This window comes from Venturia canescens, chromosome 4, assembly GCF_019457755.1.
Source record: "Venturia canescens isolate UGA chromosome 4, ASM1945775v1, whole genome shotgun sequence".
NCBI lineage: Eukaryota > Metazoa > Arthropoda > Insecta > Hymenoptera > Ichneumonidae > Venturia > Venturia canescens.
Genome location: NC_057424.1, coordinates 11,024,587 through 11,044,494, shown reverse-complemented (window position 1 = coordinate 11,044,494; position 19,908 = coordinate 11,024,587). Strand labels below are relative to the sequence as shown.

Sequence of the window (19,908 nt, the reverse complement as noted above, 5' to 3'; positions counted from 1 at the left end):
AAGAAAATTTCTGATTTCTAATAAGTTTTCAACTCATTTTTCAGTAACTTTTGATTTGATTATTTATAAAAATCGATGTTACACCCGCTGCTACGAACGAATAATAATTATTTTTTATCCCCTTTCTCAGCATTACTGCAAGCATTTGATTGCAGGGCCATTGAGTTTTAAGGTCCCAATCACTGATGAGGTTCATTATTGTTTTGGGTGGAAATAGAAATGTATGAAAGTTGGTTGAAAAATGCAACTCACGTCTTTGAACCATGCGAGTTTGTACGCTTTGGGATTGGCCAGTATCTTGCACTCAAAGTAAACGTCGTCGCCTTCCTTAATGTCGTCCGGATTCAGGGTACTTCCCATCTCGAGTCTAACTATTGGCTGATAGTGCACGTCCAGATGCCATTTGTCCTCGAGTGCACTGTCGGGAATCAACGGATTCTCAGCACGACATGTGAGATACTTGCCATTGTCGTCGATGCCCGGCACGAATTCCAGGATGCTGATGCTCTGATTGTTCTCGGGTGGATACTGCAACGGTCGTGATAGTAAAAAAGGCTTGAGAAAATGGGAAAACGTATAAGGCAAGCTTCGAGGGCTTCTCAGGCTCCGAAGGCCTTCAAGAGTGGCTACTTGAGTAGTTGGTCAGTGTAAGGGATCGCTTCTAGTTGATAAAATCGATGGATTAAAGGCTCGAATAAATATGTCTGATACAAGTGACCTTTTTAGACCTCCGTGGCCAGTTTCAAAAGATTCAACCTCTTTGTTCTTCATAAGATTATATCAGCAGCAATTTATCTCTAATTCGACTGAATATTTTTAGCTCTACGTAAACTAATGCTATGAGAATAAGAATCAAATATTTCAAGTAGGGGAGACCGGGGCAAAACGGGATACCCGAAAAATGAGAGGAATTTTTTTTGTCTTTTTTTTTCAATTTTTATACTTGTCCGAAAAGAACATGAAACATATTTTTTCCAAAATGTCTTGTTTTTTTTTTTTTTTTTAATATTGATTTTTTTTTTCAAAAAATTCGTTTTTTTCAAATTCTCTTTTTTTACATCACTTCCAAAGTGCACAGATATACAAAAAGTATTTGTATAACTGCAATTACTGCTTCGCGCAGATATATGTTTGCGGACCATCATGTGTGGTTACACCTGCACACGAATCATGTGCCCACTCCGCACAATTTTGGCATTGAATCCATGATTCAGTGGATAAAGAATACAATTTTTTACAAAATAAACATTGGCAATATTCGTTATTATTCATATAATTAATTTTTAATTGAATTACAGAGGGTGCGTTCGACGTACATTGGAGCGTTGTAAGCGCTGAGAGCGCTGAGATCGCTTTCAATGCTTACAACGGTAAGTCGGAAGCACTCGGTTACGGGTGCAAAATGCACCCAAGGTGCATTGAATTAAAATTATAGTAAAAAAAATTTCGTGAGTTTTGGAGAGGTACCCCGTTTTGCCTCGGGATTTTTTTTTTTTTTTTTTTTTTTTTTTTTGAAAATTGAAAAGAATTCCAGTGCATTTCTTAGTTTTTGGGAGTAAAAAATACACAGAGCTTCCCAAACTTCTAAAAAGTTCAATATTTCCCTAGGTATCCCGTTTTGCCCCGGTCTCCCCTACACCTTCGTAACACTCTGACTGTTTTTTTGATCTTGAAAAAGCGATACGTCGAAAAACATGCACGCAGGAGTGACATTTATTATTTGCATTATTAACGAAGGACATGGATCCAGGATAAACGTCCCTCGTTCAAATCTCGGAATGACATTCGGGGATAGTGGATTTTCAGCTCGGGCGCGACGTTCGTGACGCTATTCGTGTATATAAATATAAAGACATATAAACTGATGCGGGGCTAGCAAGCAAAAGGGCTCGAGTCATACGGTTTGGGGGAGAAAGTCGTGCCCGTTGGGGCCTTTTTTTGTTGACAGTTGATACGAGGAGCGTCAATGCCGAGGTGTGCAAACCACGAGATCCACAAGCGGAGCAAACGCAGCGCTATCGATATCTCGCGTACGATACACGTTGAATGGAAGGCTACAGTATCTGACAGGATGGATGTCGCTTGATGCCGTCGACCGAGTTTTTGCCCCGATCTCTTCCTGGACTGGACACTGCAACGTCAGCTCCAAATGCGGCAGGCATTTTTCTGTTGTTTTAACGTGCTCGGTATGTGAGAGAAGAAGCGTCGGAATCAGAGAGAAATAGAGAGGAAGAGGAGTCGAATAGCCCGAAAACCGATCGCCACGTTTTATAAAAGCTTCTGTCTGAATGGTTTTTAGCATCCGCCCACCCAAATCATGTTGAGCTTTTAAAAGTATCGACTGTGCTCTTGAAAATCACTCATGGTGGGTATACGGAGAATGAATATTCGACGGAACCTCCAAAACGTTGGGCTTGAAGATCGTCGGGCGAGACCATTACCAATTATTCGCATGGGAAGAGTTATCATATTTTTTCTATGCACGTCAAATTTCTTGTTTTCTATAAATTTTCAAACGCCATCAACAATTTCTCGTAGAAAAAACGTGTAAGGACTTTTTTTTTTTTTGTAAAACAATGTAATTAAACTATTCCGTGGACTCTAGTTCTGTCTCTCGAAACACTTGTGAAGTGCCAGCTCTCAGGATAACCGTTTGAAAAGTTTTGTATATTTTTAAAAAGAAGTATAATTCATAGATAATAAGAGTTTCGACGAGACGGAAGAAAATATGCAAATGTACTTCATGTACATTGTCATATAATTATATAATAACGAGAATAGCGCGAGACAAGGACACTTTAATTATGAGAGTATACGTGTTGGATTCTTAATGGGAAAGAAGAAACGTCTGCGCTCCGCGCTGCACAGTATTTTAGAGACGAACCGACGTGCGAGAAGAAAACTTGAAGAAAGGGAGGACGCCTGGCTCGACAATCCTGAAGGACTACGAAGAAAGAGGGTGAAATATGCGCACAAGCCAATTACGAAAGTTCCCAGTCGAATATGAAAATGTCTACGAGAATTTTCGTTTAGGGTCGCGGAGGGATTGTCACAGAGAGAACTAAAGATCCTCTATTTCCTCTCGCTCTCTCCCCTGCAATCGTCTCTCTCGTAACATCTCTCTTTCTCTCAACATGTCTCTTTCTTGATTTCCTCATGCCCTGTCTCCTTCAAGATACGACACGCGTTCCAGAATTCTTCGGATCGTCTTTCGCAGAGAACGTCATCTCTTTCGCACTAAAAATTTGGGCCAGTGGGCGCGTCTATGCTACAACGTATCTTATGACTACGAGAGAGGACGAACGTGCTTCGCCTTAAATGGGAAAAGTAAGCGGACGTTGCAAGTTCGTTGGGTAAGTTTGAAGATTTGGAGAGAGAGAGAGAGAGAGAGAGAGAGATCGTGGGAAAAGTTGGCCAAGGGGTACGCGCTCTTGTCACCTCTCCGTCTGGCGAAAAGGTGGCGTTATATGACGTCAGGGCGAGGGCAAAACGTTACCGCGTATAACAAGTTCTCTAGCTTCGTGTTGCTGCTGGTTAGGCTCTCTTTGGGAATACGACGACGCGAGAACTCGACTTTCCCTTCTCTCGACATCGTCTATTATATGCGCGCGGAACAACTTTTCAAGATACAAAACTACCAGCACGCGCTAATAAGTACGGCTCCCTACAAGAATTGCAAAGACTCGAAACTCTACAAGTTATACACGTGCCGTAACAAGTCAAACGAAATTTTCATAAAACACATCTTCTCTATGGAAATTTGCAGACACTTCGACTCCGGTACATTCATCAATCTTCCGCGATAGCGTAATATGTCAAGTGTACTCTTGAGTATCGCAAAGTTTCTGGCTCATCGCTTTTTCACAACGCATTTACAATCGCCGCAGCAGGCATCTTCCAACGAATCTATCCGTCGCAAACGTCACGAGGAAGTGCTTATCAACGGTGTGAGTCGAGTACGGGACCGACAGCGATACAAAAATTGAGGGAGAGCTGCGTGATGGTAAACTCAAAAATAGTCACGAAGAGAAAAAATGAAAAGATAGACGGAGGCGTCTCTAGAAATAAAAAAAAGAAAATCTGAAGAGCGAGCTACGCCTCAACGGCATCCGAACATCTGTACCGCGGGTGAAGTTGAAATCCCCAGGAGCTTAAGCGGTCTACTCTAATTAGAATTTTCGAAAAATCGATTTTTTTATTGCCGTTTTCGGAAGTATACATATTTTAAAGTATCATACTAAAATTTCATAAAGATCTGAGCAGCCTAAGTGTACTTTTTAGCGACGTTTACTCGGAAGGTCTGAACGCGCTAATACGCACCGCCCAGTGTGCAGTACCGCGTACCTTCCTCTGTTTGAGGAGGGTGGATCGCGACGATACAATGTTGGCATGCTGAATCATGTTAAAAATATTAAGAATTTTAAAATGATAAGAATTTCACAAAATTTGGTAAATGTGTTCTTTAAAAATATATAAGACAATATAATTTTTTTCAGATTTTTCTACTACATAACTCTCGAGTAATTGAATACTAAAGTTCACGTGTATAAGCATGGAGTTTACATATATATAGTTGTACATCTCGCGGATAAGAACTTCGATTTAACGCTCAATTATGCGATAACCATGTGGTAAAAAATTTTTTTAAAAATTGTATTTGTATACTTGATGCCAAAGAATGTGACCACCAAATTTGAACAAATTCTGATTATTTTTATTTCGTGATCGTTTTTGGACGGCTCGTTGATAAAATCTCCGAAACTATTCCACCGATCCTTACCAAAATTTTATTCCATGTTCCTTATGACTATAGCTATAGCGCATATTATACGAATTTTGAGCAGAATTGTTGCTTTTGCAAAAAAAAAAAAAAACGATGAAAAAAACATGCTTTTTCGTAGTTTTTGGAAATAAAAAGAAATAAAAAATCGTATGATACGCGCTATAGCCATTTGCCTATTGAATTTGAAACCATTTTATTTTTCCCCGATCATCCATTCCAGAGATTTTATCAAGAGCGCACACCCATCTTTTTCTGGGGCTGTCTTATCCAAACTAAGTAAAATAATTATAAAAAAAATGTTGTTAAACCTAACACTTTTTATATCCATATGTATAATTTATACCGGTCAAAAAAATTTGTGAAAATGATCTTTATTTTGCCCGTCTAATTAGGGTAGACCCCTCAAATATTCCGAAAAATTTCACAGCCGAAGAGGAAGATCGGATAACAACTATTTTGGGCATGCATCAAAATACCCCGAATCAACGAACACATATTTTACGAGGCATTGGACACTCGAACGTACTAAGTAGTTAGAGAGCTATTGCCTCATCCCGTGTATTCATATATTCAACATCGATGGAGATTGGGACATTGCAGAGGTGGACTATTGATGTACTTCGCGAGTGCATCAGGAGGAGAGCAGCAGGGTCGACAAAAATCGAAGCCCGTTTGTCTAGTCGTCCCGGCCATTCGCGATACGTACAGTTGATTGATTGCGACTCCAGCGAAAATGTCGAATAGGATAGAAGAGCATATAGGGAGCGGTTCCCCGTGGTTCCATTGCCAAGAATAATACATATAAACTCGTGGGGTGACGCACGAGAAAACCATGAGTTTGGCTGCCGCGGAAGTGCCGGGGGACGCGGTGAATGGCGCGGGTGTATGTGGAGAGCAGGAAGAAGGTGATGAAGTGAGAAAGGGAATGAAGGAGAAAGTATGTAACGAGTGAGTGCGAAAGAGAGTGGTGGCAGGATGAAGCAGGGATGATGGTGAGATTGGGGTGCGGAAGAGAGAAGTAGAGGAGTCAGAGTGTTTGACGAGCAACCAACCCCTACGGGAGTTTACCAGCCAAGTGCATTAGGGGGATAAAGTCGAGTTTCTCTCCACACGTCAAAAAGAGTGTGAGGCAAAGAGTGCGACAGAGAGACAGAAAGAGTCGGATAGAGTTAAAGAATGAGGAAGGGAGTAGGAAAGTGGAGCGTTTACTTCGCCGCGTTGCTCATGGTTTTACTTCGCCGCTTTAACTCAACGCGGATTATCATCCCAGCCCAGAAAAGGCGCCAAGCTTTTCAGCCTGATAATGCGAAGAAAAGAGGAGTGACTACACGAGATCCTGGATAGCGTAGATTGAGTGAAGTTAAAGTATGGGGACTAAGGATTCATAAACATTTCCTCTCAACTTTGAAGGTACGCGGAGGGCTAAATATATAGTAAGTTGAGCGATATAATTCTCTGGAAATTCGTAAACTCTGAGGTTTATTGTCATGGAAATCAAATTTTTGGGGTAAAGGACTGTGATTCGTGGTCTAAATTTATAGCGAAACATTGTAATCACGATGAGTCTTGTGATTAATAATTTTACTTTTTTTTTCTTTTAATACTTACGTTTTGAACTGAATTTTTGATTTGTCTGTTGGCCTTCCACCACGTGATCTCTGCTTCGGGACGTGAACCGGTAGTCCGACACTCGACAGCGTATTTTTTATCCACTGAAACCCTTGGCTCTTTCGTCAAGATTTGGACCACCAGTGGTTTCACTGCAATTCAACGAAAAACTCCACTCAACAGATATTCGCATTTGGAAGATTTTTTTCAAGTGATTTTATGGTTTTCGTAAATCGCGTGGACGTAAAAAGGCAGTGGAACCTCGTCGTGAACCGAATGAAAGGTGGCGTTAAAGTTGACAAGTCAAGCTCCAATTTCTGATGGCTCGTACAATATTGTGCGAGTAGCAATAACCGGGAACCAGAGAAAACTTTGTATAAATGAAATTAGGAATTCTCCAAGGACTGGAATTTCATTTCCTAATGGAAAAGGTTTTCGTAATTACACGCTGCAGGGAATCGTTTTAGAACGACCCGTTTCATGTGATTTTCTTAATTTTGATGCGATTGTAAATGAATTTACACCACAACCATATGTGTTGCTCTGGAGATTGATCGCGTATCCGATCCATTATTATATCGCTACACACCAGGTTTGTGACGCGCGCTTAATTAAATCATCGTCGTCAAAGGGGCGTCAGAGTCACGAACATCGATTCCGACGACCCTTTGTAATGGGCTCTTATTGTTTGACATTGCACATCAAATATTTGAACCGCCGCCGGGTTTTTCGTTATATGGTGCTCAAACTGTCGTCCGTTTTCATAATTTTCGGTTTTTAATTGAATCTTCACAATAATAAAAAAGCTTTAACCTCTCACTACGCGAGTGAAAATTCATTTTCTTCCAATGTTTATCATATTTCATTTTTCCCTACCCTCGTCAATGCAGATCTTAGATAAAACATTTGTTAAAAAACAGTTTCATTTGATGTTTTTGCTCTCGCTTGTGTTTTACCCGTCGAGTCAGACCGCAACGAGTGTTAGGAAACTTTGATTTAAATGATTTGACGAAACAGCTTAACCGACGTAATTCGAACATTCATGCCAGCGATTTAACAAACTCGTTTCATCACATTTTCCTTATTTATGCGTACAGGAAGAGTAGAAACATGGATACACACGAAGAAAAGTGTTAAATAAGGAACAATTTTTTTTGTCTGCGAAGAAACGTTCAACGCAGCCTGTTCGAGAAGTTCAGAATGACTCAAGAGCAGTTTTTCGACGCCTGCCATGTATGAGGGGGCTCAAGAAATGACGGCGTGTCACGGGTTGAGTGAAAGTTCAAGATATATGCTGCTTCTACCTTCATCACACGGTGCCGACAGCGCGCGTAGATCTCCTCCATACTCGCCAAAGTGCGAGAGAGAGAGAGAGAGAGAGAGATCGAGCAAGAGCATCTTTTTAAACGAGCTTCACACGAGACCACGATAGATCTTGAGTATTAAATTTCAAAGTCAACGAACCAGGCAGCGGATCAGAAGCTGAAAGAGCTGAAGAATTCGGCGAAATTGTCGGATTTTCCGAAACTCTTCACAATTATTGAATCACGCCATTGGAGTGAAAACCGTACTGGGAATAATGAAGTAGAGAAATTCATATTACTGTCATCGCTTTTGACCCACTTACAATTCTATTGATTCGTTTATTAACAATCAAACAACGAAGATAAATAAAACGATGGATTTGGATGAGATTCAATTACGCTTTGAATGGGCATCCAATGGAGCTGGCTGCTCGTTCGAGTACTCTCGATTCGAAAACTCATTTCACTTTTTTTGATGGATCACCATATTTTCATGGGAAATTCGAAAAATCGTTGTTTGGACGTGTTTTTTTTTTTTACGAACGTACTTCTTGTTTGGGAATTCCAATTTTTTCGCTTGTTCGCTGAAAATCCCAGCACTGGCAGTTTTATCAGTTTTTGTTTTAATGGAAATAAATGCATTTTGAAAGATTGAAAGACTTACCAGCAGAAAGCCTGAAGCTTTAAATAGCGAATGGAGGCATGGAGATTAAAATATAAGCCGATTATTAATATTCTCTCGATAAAGTTTTCAAAGCATTAAATGTTGCTATCAAGCTCTTCAGGCTTATTCCCAACGAATTTTTTATTTATAAAACTGTCTTCATTCCCTCGAAATTTCCTATCTGATATTCACTGTCTTAACAGTTGTACGTACACATCAATTATGTGATGATTCTAGAAATGTATGGATTCATCCCTCTTGAGGTGCATCAAACGTAAATGTCTGGTGGAATCTTCTTTTGGTTTTCTACTAGGATCGATTCACATTCGGCATCGATGCAAATACTTGTGAAAAATTTTCATTTGATTCTAAGCTCGAGAAGTGAACGACATAAACGATGTAAATAGAAAATTTTTATTGAGATTAATGGAAACATAATATTCATGGGGAACCCTTCATTACTCCAGTTGCCTCTGCTTAAGGTAGATCATGCCCGAAGGATCGTATTTTATGGGTGGCTAAATTGGATCGATTTTTATTTCTTAATTAAAGATATAATCACTTTAAATTAATGTCGGACTTATTAATTCGAAATTGTAAATACATTATTTCAACTTATCTTTTGGCGAATGAAATTATAAGCCATTCATTAATCGGGAATCCTGACTGAAACCCAAATTTCATTTGTCCGGTACAATTGTACAATACTATAGATTTTTATGTAAAAAATCGCTTTAGAGATCCCAAAGGGAAATGGGTCGAGAAAAAAGTATTAATAAATAGACAGAAGTCTGTGACAGAAATGGACCAAGCCAACGAGCAACAAAATGTCGAAATAAGCAAATGTGAGATTATACGTGCGTGTTCATCACCAATTTCATTCAATATTTAACATAATATATCTTTATTAGTAGTAAGGCAATAGTCTCGAATTTTTTCCCAAACCTTTATTATGCACTTCATTGTTATTGTGTTAGTTTTTCATGAACTTCCTAAGAAGCGTTCATTCGTAATATGGAAAAATAAACGATTTTTTACGCATAATAACATGATGTGTATTTTTATTCATATCAACACGTTTATCTCAATAACCAATGAGCCGAATCCTTTAAAATTAGATATGGGTGTCAATCGACGATTCATTTAAACTCTGTGTAAATTTCGAGACTTTCTTAAGGAAATCGTTTCGTGCATGAGCCACCTTAACACTGGCAATGACAATAACAGAAACAATAATAAAAATACATATGGAAATTCACAGGAAAAGTGTATCATGCCGAGCCTCCAGCCATTTATCTCATATTGTTAGGAGAATTACTTTCGTGGGTTATTTCTTTCATAGGATAGCAGGGAAAAAGGCAGGGGTTTATGCAACGTTGGTATATATCCTGCAGGATATTGCAACCGAGAGAAAAGGGTATGAAATCGATGGGCGGGTGGTTGGCTCACTCTCTCTCTCTCTCTCTCTCTTCCTCCTTCGCTCGTTCTTCTCTGCTTCAGCCTCATACTCTTGCTCAGTCATTCCGTCTCATTTTCTATCAACTTTTCTATCTCGTGTTCTTTTTACCTTCATCCGTCTTTCCCTCTTTTGAGGTGCGTGCAACGAGAGTTATCCGTTGGTAGATCCAAAAAGCCTGGGGCACGGTACACGAGGTGGCGGCGGGGGCGCTCTAATGGTTTTACGCGTGTTTACATTAACGTTATCGACGATTCGAGGGCATCTGGCTTCGTGTGTTTCTGATCATCAACGTACATACGCAGGTGATGCGAGTGTGTGCTCGAATGGCTTATATTCGAAGGGGGATACAAGATGGTGAATCCATTGGGAATTCCCTTGGGTAAAGAGCAAACCGCCGCGGGCGTTGTTAGTTAGAGCCGTCGTCCTGTGCTCTCCTCTGCGTACTCGAGTGCACCGCATCATTGCTTACGTTGGCTATTTTAATAATCGTAGCGAACGCGACTTTGTGCCGGGACTCGGTATCGCGATGTTATTGCCGTAAGTTTTCACCAAGAATGTGTTTAACATTTTTTCGCTTAACGGTGCGTACAAAAAAAGTGCATGTAAAAAATTTCGTATTTTTATCTTCCTCGCGATAAAAAAGAAAAAACCCTTGGATGTGAATAATCGAGCTGATTCTGAGGCCCTACACTCACAGTGATTCAGAATAATTATAGACGAATATTAAAAGTCAAGCCTTAAGTACATAAATAGTATCCTTTAAGTCTTCAGGAAGCGATCGATATCGCGAGCGAGCTGAGGACTTTGGCAGCGACTTTAATCGACTTCTTTCGGGCTAATTCGCGATTCCGCGTTTACGTCACCAGGTATAGTCCAATTCCCGGTATGCGAGTGCATATCAAAGAGATTTTATCAGCCATAAAATAATCGTGTTTCAACGACTTGAAAGAGCTTCGATGAATGATATATTATTTTTATATATCCCCCTGGAATGAGTGACACGACGGCACATGAGAGAGGCTTTTCCGTACGTTCATTCCCATATACATGTACTTAAGGTGTCATAAATGTTGCCGCGGAGGTGTACTAAACTCACGAGCCAAAACATAATAGTGTGTGTTACTATGCCGTCAAGCCATGGGCATGGACACGAGGCCCACATCAACTATCCATTATACGCATGAGGATACTATATATCCATATCTCAGAAGTAAATATACGTATATGTACTTCGGCATAGAAGCTCCATATATAAACGCGCAAAGGTGGGGAATTGGAGTGCGGGAAATATGCACAGCACGCAATCCACTGATCCATCTTGCAAGAGGCGTTACCGCTATCTGCCATGAGCAATCTCTGGCTCTGGGACTAACAGGTTCAGCAACAGCAACACCACCAACAGCAGTAGCAGCACCCGCAACAGAACTGCGGAGGACCGGACTGCACGTGAACACCTTTTGCTACGCCGCTCAAGGTGTCAGAGGCGCTTGCTCCTTCTCGCACTGGAGCTCAGCCAGATATATAGGCGCTTCTCTTCGGGCATATATATTGTTACGTGTCCGAGGAAACTCTCCGAATGTTCGTGTATGTTACGTGTAGTTTAATACAGGCCAAGGAGCTCACGGGTCGGCGTGTTGGTAAGAGGACATATCATCGTTCTTTGGAGCATGTTCGCCATGAGATGCCACGAGATCACGAGAGAACAAGCTACCTGTACAAATATATATGGTGCAGTTCCCTATGCTATCTCACTCGCTTTGAAGAACTGGCTTGAAACATGCCTGGCAAAAGCTCGAGCGATCGCAACACACTCTGAGAGTGGGATCAAGGAATGTGTCGGAGGAGACAGTGAAGTGGATATATAGAGGCGAGGTGCAAGCTCAAGAAAGTTACTCGAAACGTGTGTTTGTGAGGAGAAAGAGAAACAAAGAGTTGCAGAAGAGGGGGTGAGCAGGGCGCGACCGTAGGTCACGCACAGCCCTTGCACACTGCACACACGTCATCTAATGGTAGGCTAAAGTAACTCAACTCCATGTACCGCAAGGAGAAAACGTGCGGCACTCACCATTTCGCCCACTCTCTGTTCCTCAGCCTGAACGTCTTCGCCTGATCTTTCTCCTGTTGTTTTTTTCCGCCCGCTGCACCCCCTTTTTTTCTTTCTGTCTTCCTGCATAAGTTTTTTCATTTTTTTTCCTCCTGTTTTATATACTTTCTCCTCTTTTCATCAGCCTCTCTAATTTTTCCTGTTCTCTCTGAGTGATATCTCCCTCGGGAACGCCTGAAGAGATCATCCTCGTGGCGCACGCACGAATTCGTGTATCCACTATTGGACGTACAGTTGCGAAAATTATGTGCCAGTAGGGAATTCATCCGCAAGGAAAAAGATACATGGAGTCTCTCGCAGAGGTGAGAAAATAGGCGTGAGACAAATGGCTCACGAAAAGAATACGTATAATCGGAAAGAGAACACGTCAAGTGACCGAGACGAACGAGAAGGAGGAAATATATTGTGCTGCGTTGTGGATACGAGCTTCATAAAACATTGGGGCTGGAACGATGCTATGAATCACCAGGCAAGTGCTGCTGCTGCTGCTGCTACTGCTTTCGAACTCACAATCGAAATATGAACTTACATGTTTAGATGAAGAATCTTATTTATGGACGCAAACATAAAAACCGGAGGTAATTGAACAAAATTTCGATTCTTTCACGACTCTGAATCCAAACGAGAGTTATCACTGGGTGCGCTGGTTTTGGCCATAAGTTCACGAATCCTTTTCGTTATTTTATTTGTTTTCATTATTTTACTGTTAATGTGGATACTGATTTCGCATTGTGTCCAAAATTTTTTAATTTTCATGTGATTTCTTTTATAGTGGACGTTCATTATCTAGTGTAAATATCAATAAGTAAAGTAAATATTAAATAGTAATAAGTGAGAAATAGTTTGATGCTTCTTTTGTTTTGTTGCTCAATTTTAAAACCATCGAAAATCTTGAAGAAACAAGACCACGATATCAACCGATTGAACCGTTGTTTTTAAGATGAAATTGGTTTATCATGGGTTTTAATGTAATTGGATATTTCACGGTGAAACAACTTCACGTATTAATTTTGATCGTATCCAAAGTAATCGCGTGTGTCTCATTTAATTAATTATTCTGTTAGTTAGCGACATATCCACGCAAAAAAAGCTAACCACGATTATTACGTTTGTTCCTGTTAGTCGTCTCACAAAATTCTAGTTGAAGTTCGTACGTCGATTTTGTGAGACCTTCTTGGATGTACAATTCTTATGTGTACTCGCTGTCATGAAGCTATGATTTATTCGAAATAAACAATTATTTATTGCGAATTGTGGTTTCAATCTTAATGTTAAATTAACTTGAATTTCACTCTTTTCAGATGAAAGAACCACAAATATTCTTTATCAATCAAGATAAAAAAATCTTCGAATTTATCCCCATATTTAACACATTGATTTGTATCTTCATACAATTTCACTGACAAATTTCATTCCTTGAGTTCAACTTGATTCTTCAAGAATTATTGGTTTGAAATCTCTTTTATTTTTCGAAAATTCTCGATCGTATTTCTGTGGATCATGCAATGCAAATGAATCGTAATGGATTTGCTTACACTTTCAGTACGTAACGTATGCAAACTTTTGCCTTTTCATTGATGAATTTTTAGAAAATTTTTCGTCGACTCATCTCGCTCGAAATATTCAAACAATTTAAGAAATTAATGAATAAACGACTTACGATTAACGTCGAGAATGAGGAGCGTAGTCTGCGGATGCACGAGGTTTGTGTTGCTAGCTTGGCAGACAAGCCGAGCTTTCAGATGCTGTCTTCCAACTTTGGGATAGGACAGGTGGTTAACCGTCACGCCGGACTCCTCGTTGTAGTGATACGACTCGTCTATCACCGTATTCTCGAGGAACCATGTCAATCGTGGTGGCGGTCTTCCACCATGTGATTCACAAATCAAGTTCACATCGTTTCCCTCGTTGTATTTCGCCTCGCGGCTTGGTATTTTTCTTATGCTGTCTAATATGATAGGTCTGTTTGGTGGAACTGTAATAAAAGTTTGAAAAAATAGTTTTCATCAGCATTGAAACATGAAGCGAGAGAAGCCACTTGGATTTTACTGTTCTGGAAGATCGTGAAATAATTTTTTGCCCGTGGATGATTTTCATTGCTATTCGAATAGAATGAAATCGACGATTTTCTAAGCTTAAGTATTTCATGGCGAGTTTTTTTTTTGTGACGATAAAAAAAATTTGAAAACACAATGTGTTTCGTTAGTTTGAATATTTTAGTAAAATTTCTATATTACGTTGGGCTATTACAGATTCGAATGATTGGATTGAAGAAAATCTACATGTAGATGAGAGGTCACAATTCCTTATTATTATTTTATAATTAAAAGAAGAAATTGAAAACTCCTGGAGGAAACGTTGTGAATAATTGAACGAACCTATTACGGTGAGATTTATCTTCTGATTGGCAGTTGGTGAGTTCTCAAAATCAATTCTACATCGATAGATTCCTTGATCCCTGAGTTGAAGTCGATCAATGTTCAAATGAGCGGTTGTGTCAGTCGTGATGAAAAGTGCGCGTGGACCAAGACCTGCGGGCGATGACCACAAAACTGCATCGGAGAAAGGTCGCCCACCGCGAATATCGAAGCTAAACATAAAAAAGGTCGTTTTAATGCTTTATTTCGAGACAGACGAATGGTGAATTTTTCAAGTCCAAGCCACTAGAAAACGCCAGCTACAAGCTCCATCGCATGATTAAAGAAGAATGAAAAAATATGGGACAACAATTCTTAAACGCTTTGAGCAATTTTTGAAAAAAGGCAAATTAAATTTGCCCATCGCTTCGTTAGAGTTGAGAAAAACCAACGGAGCTTTAACTATGCGCAAACCTTTTTTCTCATTTAATAGCTGGTTCACGCAGAAGAAGCTTTCTCGGTCTGCTGAAACTCTAACAAAGCAATGAGCAAATTCAATTTGCATACTCGTTTTTATTACGTAAAATATGTAAATGAATTTTTCATTCAATGAAGTAAATATATAATATTGCTTCAAAAGAATATTACACTTATTTTAATGAACTTATAGTTATCGACAATTACGTTTTTCGTTGCAACATTCATACGAAAAATTTCTACTTCCAGACTTATCACGAATAGACAAGTTGACTCCACAAACTCGGATTCTCTCGTAATCATTTTGACGAACAGTTTTCCTACTGAGAAAACAAAAAGCGTTTTAAAACTCGAATTTTTTAAGATTGGGAGGCATCGTAACGACAGAAATGTTCTTCCTGAAGTAATTTAATTGATCATTGCCATTCGCGTATAAAGTTTGAGTAGCTTGCATACGTTTGACCTTAAAGGAATATGCATATTCTAAAGTTTGAAACGATCGTAAGCGTGTGTTGCAAGTTTACGACGTTTCTTCCGGCGACAACGTCACGGAAGCACTGACTGCATGTATGTATAATTTAGATTCAATGATATCCAAAAGTGCTTCTACTTTACAAGCCCCAGAACCACAAGAATTTTCCCATTCGATTATATATTGAGCATTCAAAGAGAGTTTGGTGTGTGGGAAGGACGACTGGGCCATAAAGGGGACTTGCACGAGTTTGCATGTGTGTAAATTGTCACGCCGTTCGACAAAGTGAGACTTTGGCATTGCTGGGTGAGAGACGACAGGGAGAAGAGCTCGTAAAGCATCACACATCTCTATTGGATGAGACCGTAAAGGGTTGAGCTGATTTTTCCCTTCCTCCCTCATTCTTACTTCCCAATCTCCTTATCCTCGTTTCCTTCTTTCGGCTCCTCGCACAGTGAACATTCTACGTCGGCAACTAAAAGTTATAATGCGTTCCACCTTGAAGACCTCAACGTTAGTTTTAAACTTGCAGTCCAACTACGAGGACTGTTTGATATAAAGCTTCGATCAGGAGAAACTTTATTGAGAAACTAAAGTAAATTCATCTCATAAAACGGCTATACGTTAAGGGCTGTTAAAGGTGCTTTTCAATCTTGATGCATATTTGGCTCACCTTCTGAATTTGTCAGATTTGAGACTGGAATTTCGACGCAGTTTCTATTCCACTTTGAATTTTCATTACTCATACTTGAATTTTTATGGTTTTTAAAAGGACTCAAAGGAGAAGAGTTTTCGATCACGAAATTAGAAGAGCCACCTGCGGTGGAACATGAAAATAAATAAATCAAAGAATTCGAAGAGGGAGAACTTTATTGGAAATGGGAAAGGTTTCTGAAGAAAACATGCAAAAATTCTTTCTTGATTTCCGCTCTTTTTCCTCCCAGGAGGCGACCTGCGATGTTCATATATGCGCATCAAGGATTCGTGAAATACTCAGGTTCCTACGATGCATCGCTTGCGAACGCATATCTTACAGCTTATTACATTTCTTAAATATGACCCGCCAGAACGCTTGGAAAATAGTCTCGCGTGTGAGAAGCGAGAGAAGCCTACAAAAAGCCCATTCTAGAAAAAGGTTTCCGCCAGAAGCGACGTAGGGTGGAGATCTCAACGCCGTTCTGTATGAAAATTTCACGGGTCGCGGAAGCGGAAAGCTCGCAAGCGAAAACGACTGAGACTCGAGTGTGGTGTGAGCCAACGTGACAAGATACCACTGAGCACCGAACCGTAGAAGAAGATAGAGAAAAAAGAAACGAGAGTGTGATAGGAAAGGAGAGAGGGAAAGAGAAAATAAAATGAAGGTGAACGGGTGAGCAAATGGACTTTCGGCCGCTTGTGTCAGTGGAAAGCAGTTCGGAATTCCGGGTGGAATTTTTCGCGGTAGCAAAAAGTGGTAGCGATGCCCTTTCTCCTTTTTTCTCCAAATTTATTTAATATTCTTTTTCCACTTTCGCCACTTCCCCTGCCCCTCTTATTTTCCGGTGTTATTCGACTCTGCTGAATCCTCGAACTAAACCGAAGCTTTTACTGCGCAACACAAAAGTCCTAGCATGACGTGGCTTTTCCGTAATGAAATTTTCATTCCTTGGTAAATATCGACTTTCGAATCGTTGAAAAACGCTATGCAATGATGCTGAAATTTTTATGATCGAGATGCGCAGATTTTTCGATATTTTTTTTTCATTTTCCACGCTTACTACTTCCCAAGATTTTTCCATTTTTCGAATAGTTCAAGGTCCACAACAACGAGTACATGAAAGCTTTCAAGAAAATCTACTCTCCGCAAACCGACCCTTTAAACGGATCTGGAACATAACAAAAAACCTCCGCGTAAACGAGTATTCGAAAAATGTTGAATCTAGACGCTGTAATGCTACTAAGAATAGTAAAAAAACACACATAAGCCCTCGTAAGAAATTGGTCCCGCAAAGTAGATTTTTTCCAATTTTTTTCCAACGTGTTTATGAGTGCATGAAACGTATCTGCGAGAAATAAGAAATCCGGGAACTCTGAGCCTTCGAAAAATAACAAAATATCAAAAAGTTTTTGTACCCGAATACCAGTTTTTCAAACTTTTCCAAAACGACGTCGTATCCAAACACTTAACTAACTTCATACTTCTACAGTCACCGAAAGTACGCCATAAAAAAATAAAATATGAAACGAAAGAAATTTGTCGAAAATCTGAATCGATGTTGTCACTGAACGAAGAAGTTACCTGTAAATCGGTTCGCTCGCGTCATTCTTGAACCATAAAACCATGATGACACGATCGTTTTTAGGAGGTTGAACGTCGCAGGGAAGCTTGACTATGTTTCCGGCAACTCCAGCAACGTTCGTGACGGGTACTGCAACAGAAAAAGGCACGAGAGATTGAATTTTAGTGCGAATGAAGACACGCAAGTTTTGTAATCATGGATAAATTATCGACGTTGCGAGTCAGGTATAAAGACTGTGGTGTTTCGTTCGCATTATGAAGTTTGTCTCGTAAAAGGAGATGCAGTTGATGAAGAAAATCGCTGATGCCGTATTCCGAGTTCATTCGCACGTATTTATCGCACAATCGTGGTACGATTTTTGGCCTGGGTTGACCAGCTTAATCGAGAAGAAGCAAAAGAAGATGAGAGCCAACTAGAAATCAAGTTGTTCGCTACGTGACTGCTCGAGCCCGCTTGAGACCGAACGATTTTCGGAGTCAAGATTCAGAAGCGAAAGAAAAAAGCAAAAGGGAGAGAGGGAGCGGAGATTAAGGAGAACAGTTTTCTATTACATTCTTGTATTTTCTTTTCTCCTTCTCGCCCGATCATTGCGCCCCCTCCCACAAACAACCTTTCACCTCTCAATCCCGTTTTGCCTCTCCAGCCGATTTCTCCATTAATTCCCTTTACGTCACACATATAGATGGGTATAAGGTGGTTTAACCACTAGACTAGGAGACCGCAAAGTAGATGCTGTGATAGCTTCGCGGCTGGTAAAGGGAGTGACGACGGCGTTATGACTCCCCCGTCGCTATAGGAGATCGGATTAACATGTAGATGGGGTTATCAAGATTTGACGAGATACCCACAATATACATGACTGAGTGCTTGTTCCGGTATACGCCGAAAGGGAGCTTTATTTTTTTCGTACGTTGCATTGGCATCGCATTAGTCAGGCGATTTTCTCAGAAGTCACATTCTTATATGCGAATTTCATAAAATAAATTTCGACGGAATGAGTTTTCGTACGTAGAACGTTTATTTCTCTCGTTTCTATTTTACCGGGAACTTTTTAATGTTGTCGAATCGTTGAACGTTTCTGAGCTCCCGTATTTGAAGTAAGTACAGAAATTTCATCAGCCAGCAGCAATAAGGGCAGTTATAATGAGTACCTAATCAATTAGCAGGCGATTAAAGTTGATCGGATGTTCACTTCCAAGTTTTAAAGTGATAAAAAGTTTTCAATTTTTCTGAGAGAGTCTTCCACTTCGGCCTTTTTTATGTATTCAGGTTTTATATCTGTTTATACATCACTTTTATATACAAGTATATTTATATGCATTGAATATTTTCATGGATGCGAAGATGTGTGTTGTGCGTAGCGTACACTTTATAAAGTGAACGATATTTATATGGTATCTCTTTTTTCGCGAGTTAGAATACACTTTTTTCTTTTGGCCTTGGGTCGGGTGGTTCAGCGAGAGCGCGAGGTCCTTGCAAATTATGAAAGTTGTCGAGGTTAGCACGAAAGTTGTAGAGAAATCGAGAGGGAAGTTTTCGAAATGTCCAGAGTATGCACTAAGAAAGTGAAAAAAAGACACGATGTCGAGGGGTGGCGAGAGAAAACGAATGAGAGAGAGAGAAGAGAAAGCGCGGGTAGAGGGCAAGCAACCAAGCAAGAGATCGTAGAAAAATTTCATTTATCGCGAGAAAAATGGCGGTTAAACTCCGTGAGCGAGCGTGCCATAAACTTTTGTCGAGTACAAGAGGTATTACACGTACACACACGGCGACGCGCGCATATATGTATCCAGAATGGCAGTGGTTTGTCGTCGAGAAGGTGATGTGTGGTATAAGGATGAGATTCTATACGGCTTTACTGCTTGAAGAATCGTGGGAGGGGTACAGGTGTGGTCGCTACGTTTTCTGTATAGGATAAGGTAAGGAGCGAGGAGAAGAAAAGTTCTCTCGCGAGCGATGATTGGGCTGAACGCTGAGATAGAATGAGCTCTATAATACGAAAAAAAAAAAAATAATAATAATACAACAACAACAGCGAGAATTGTGGAATGAATTTTCTCAATGGAGCATGGCATGCTGGAAAAAGAGATAACGAGAGATAGAGAAGGCGATAAAAAAGGAAGGATAAAAACGAGCATGAAGAAGAACTAGCAGGCGTACACATTATCGGAAAGGTCAAAACCTCACGACATCCTCCGTCGTCATCGGAGAAATAAATGGAAGAAGCAGAAAAAAGTTGCTTCCTTGCATTTTTTGACGTTGCTATGAAAAGAGCCATTCGTCTGAAGATTAAAAAAAAAAGAGGAAACCCCGTAAACCATCCTGCTGAGAGCTCCAACGATATCGAAACCATTATCAAACGATATCTGCGAAAGAGCTTGCACGAAACAATAGGAAAAAT

The 19,908-nt window shown here is 40.1% G+C and overlaps 1 protein-coding gene across 1 annotated transcript in view; it reads right to left on the bottom strand.

Annotated features, from left to right (window-relative positions):
* Positions 1 to 19,908, bottom strand: part of side-IV (sidestep IV) — a 92,172-nt gene that overhangs the window by 19,485 nt on the left and 52,779 nt on the right. The window contains exons 2-6 of the mRNA XM_043416810.1: positions 17,507 to 17,636; positions 14,301 to 14,512; positions 13,583 to 13,897; positions 6,392 to 6,543; positions 253 to 528 (exon numbers count right to left, since the gene is read on the bottom strand). Of these exons, the coding sequence (XP_043272745.1) occupies positions 253 to 528; positions 6,392 to 6,543; positions 13,583 to 13,897; positions 14,301 to 14,512; positions 17,507 to 17,636 (1,085 nt within the window). The remainder of the gene's footprint in view (positions 1 to 252; positions 529 to 6,391; positions 6,544 to 13,582; positions 13,898 to 14,300; positions 14,513 to 17,506; positions 17,637 to 19,908) is intronic.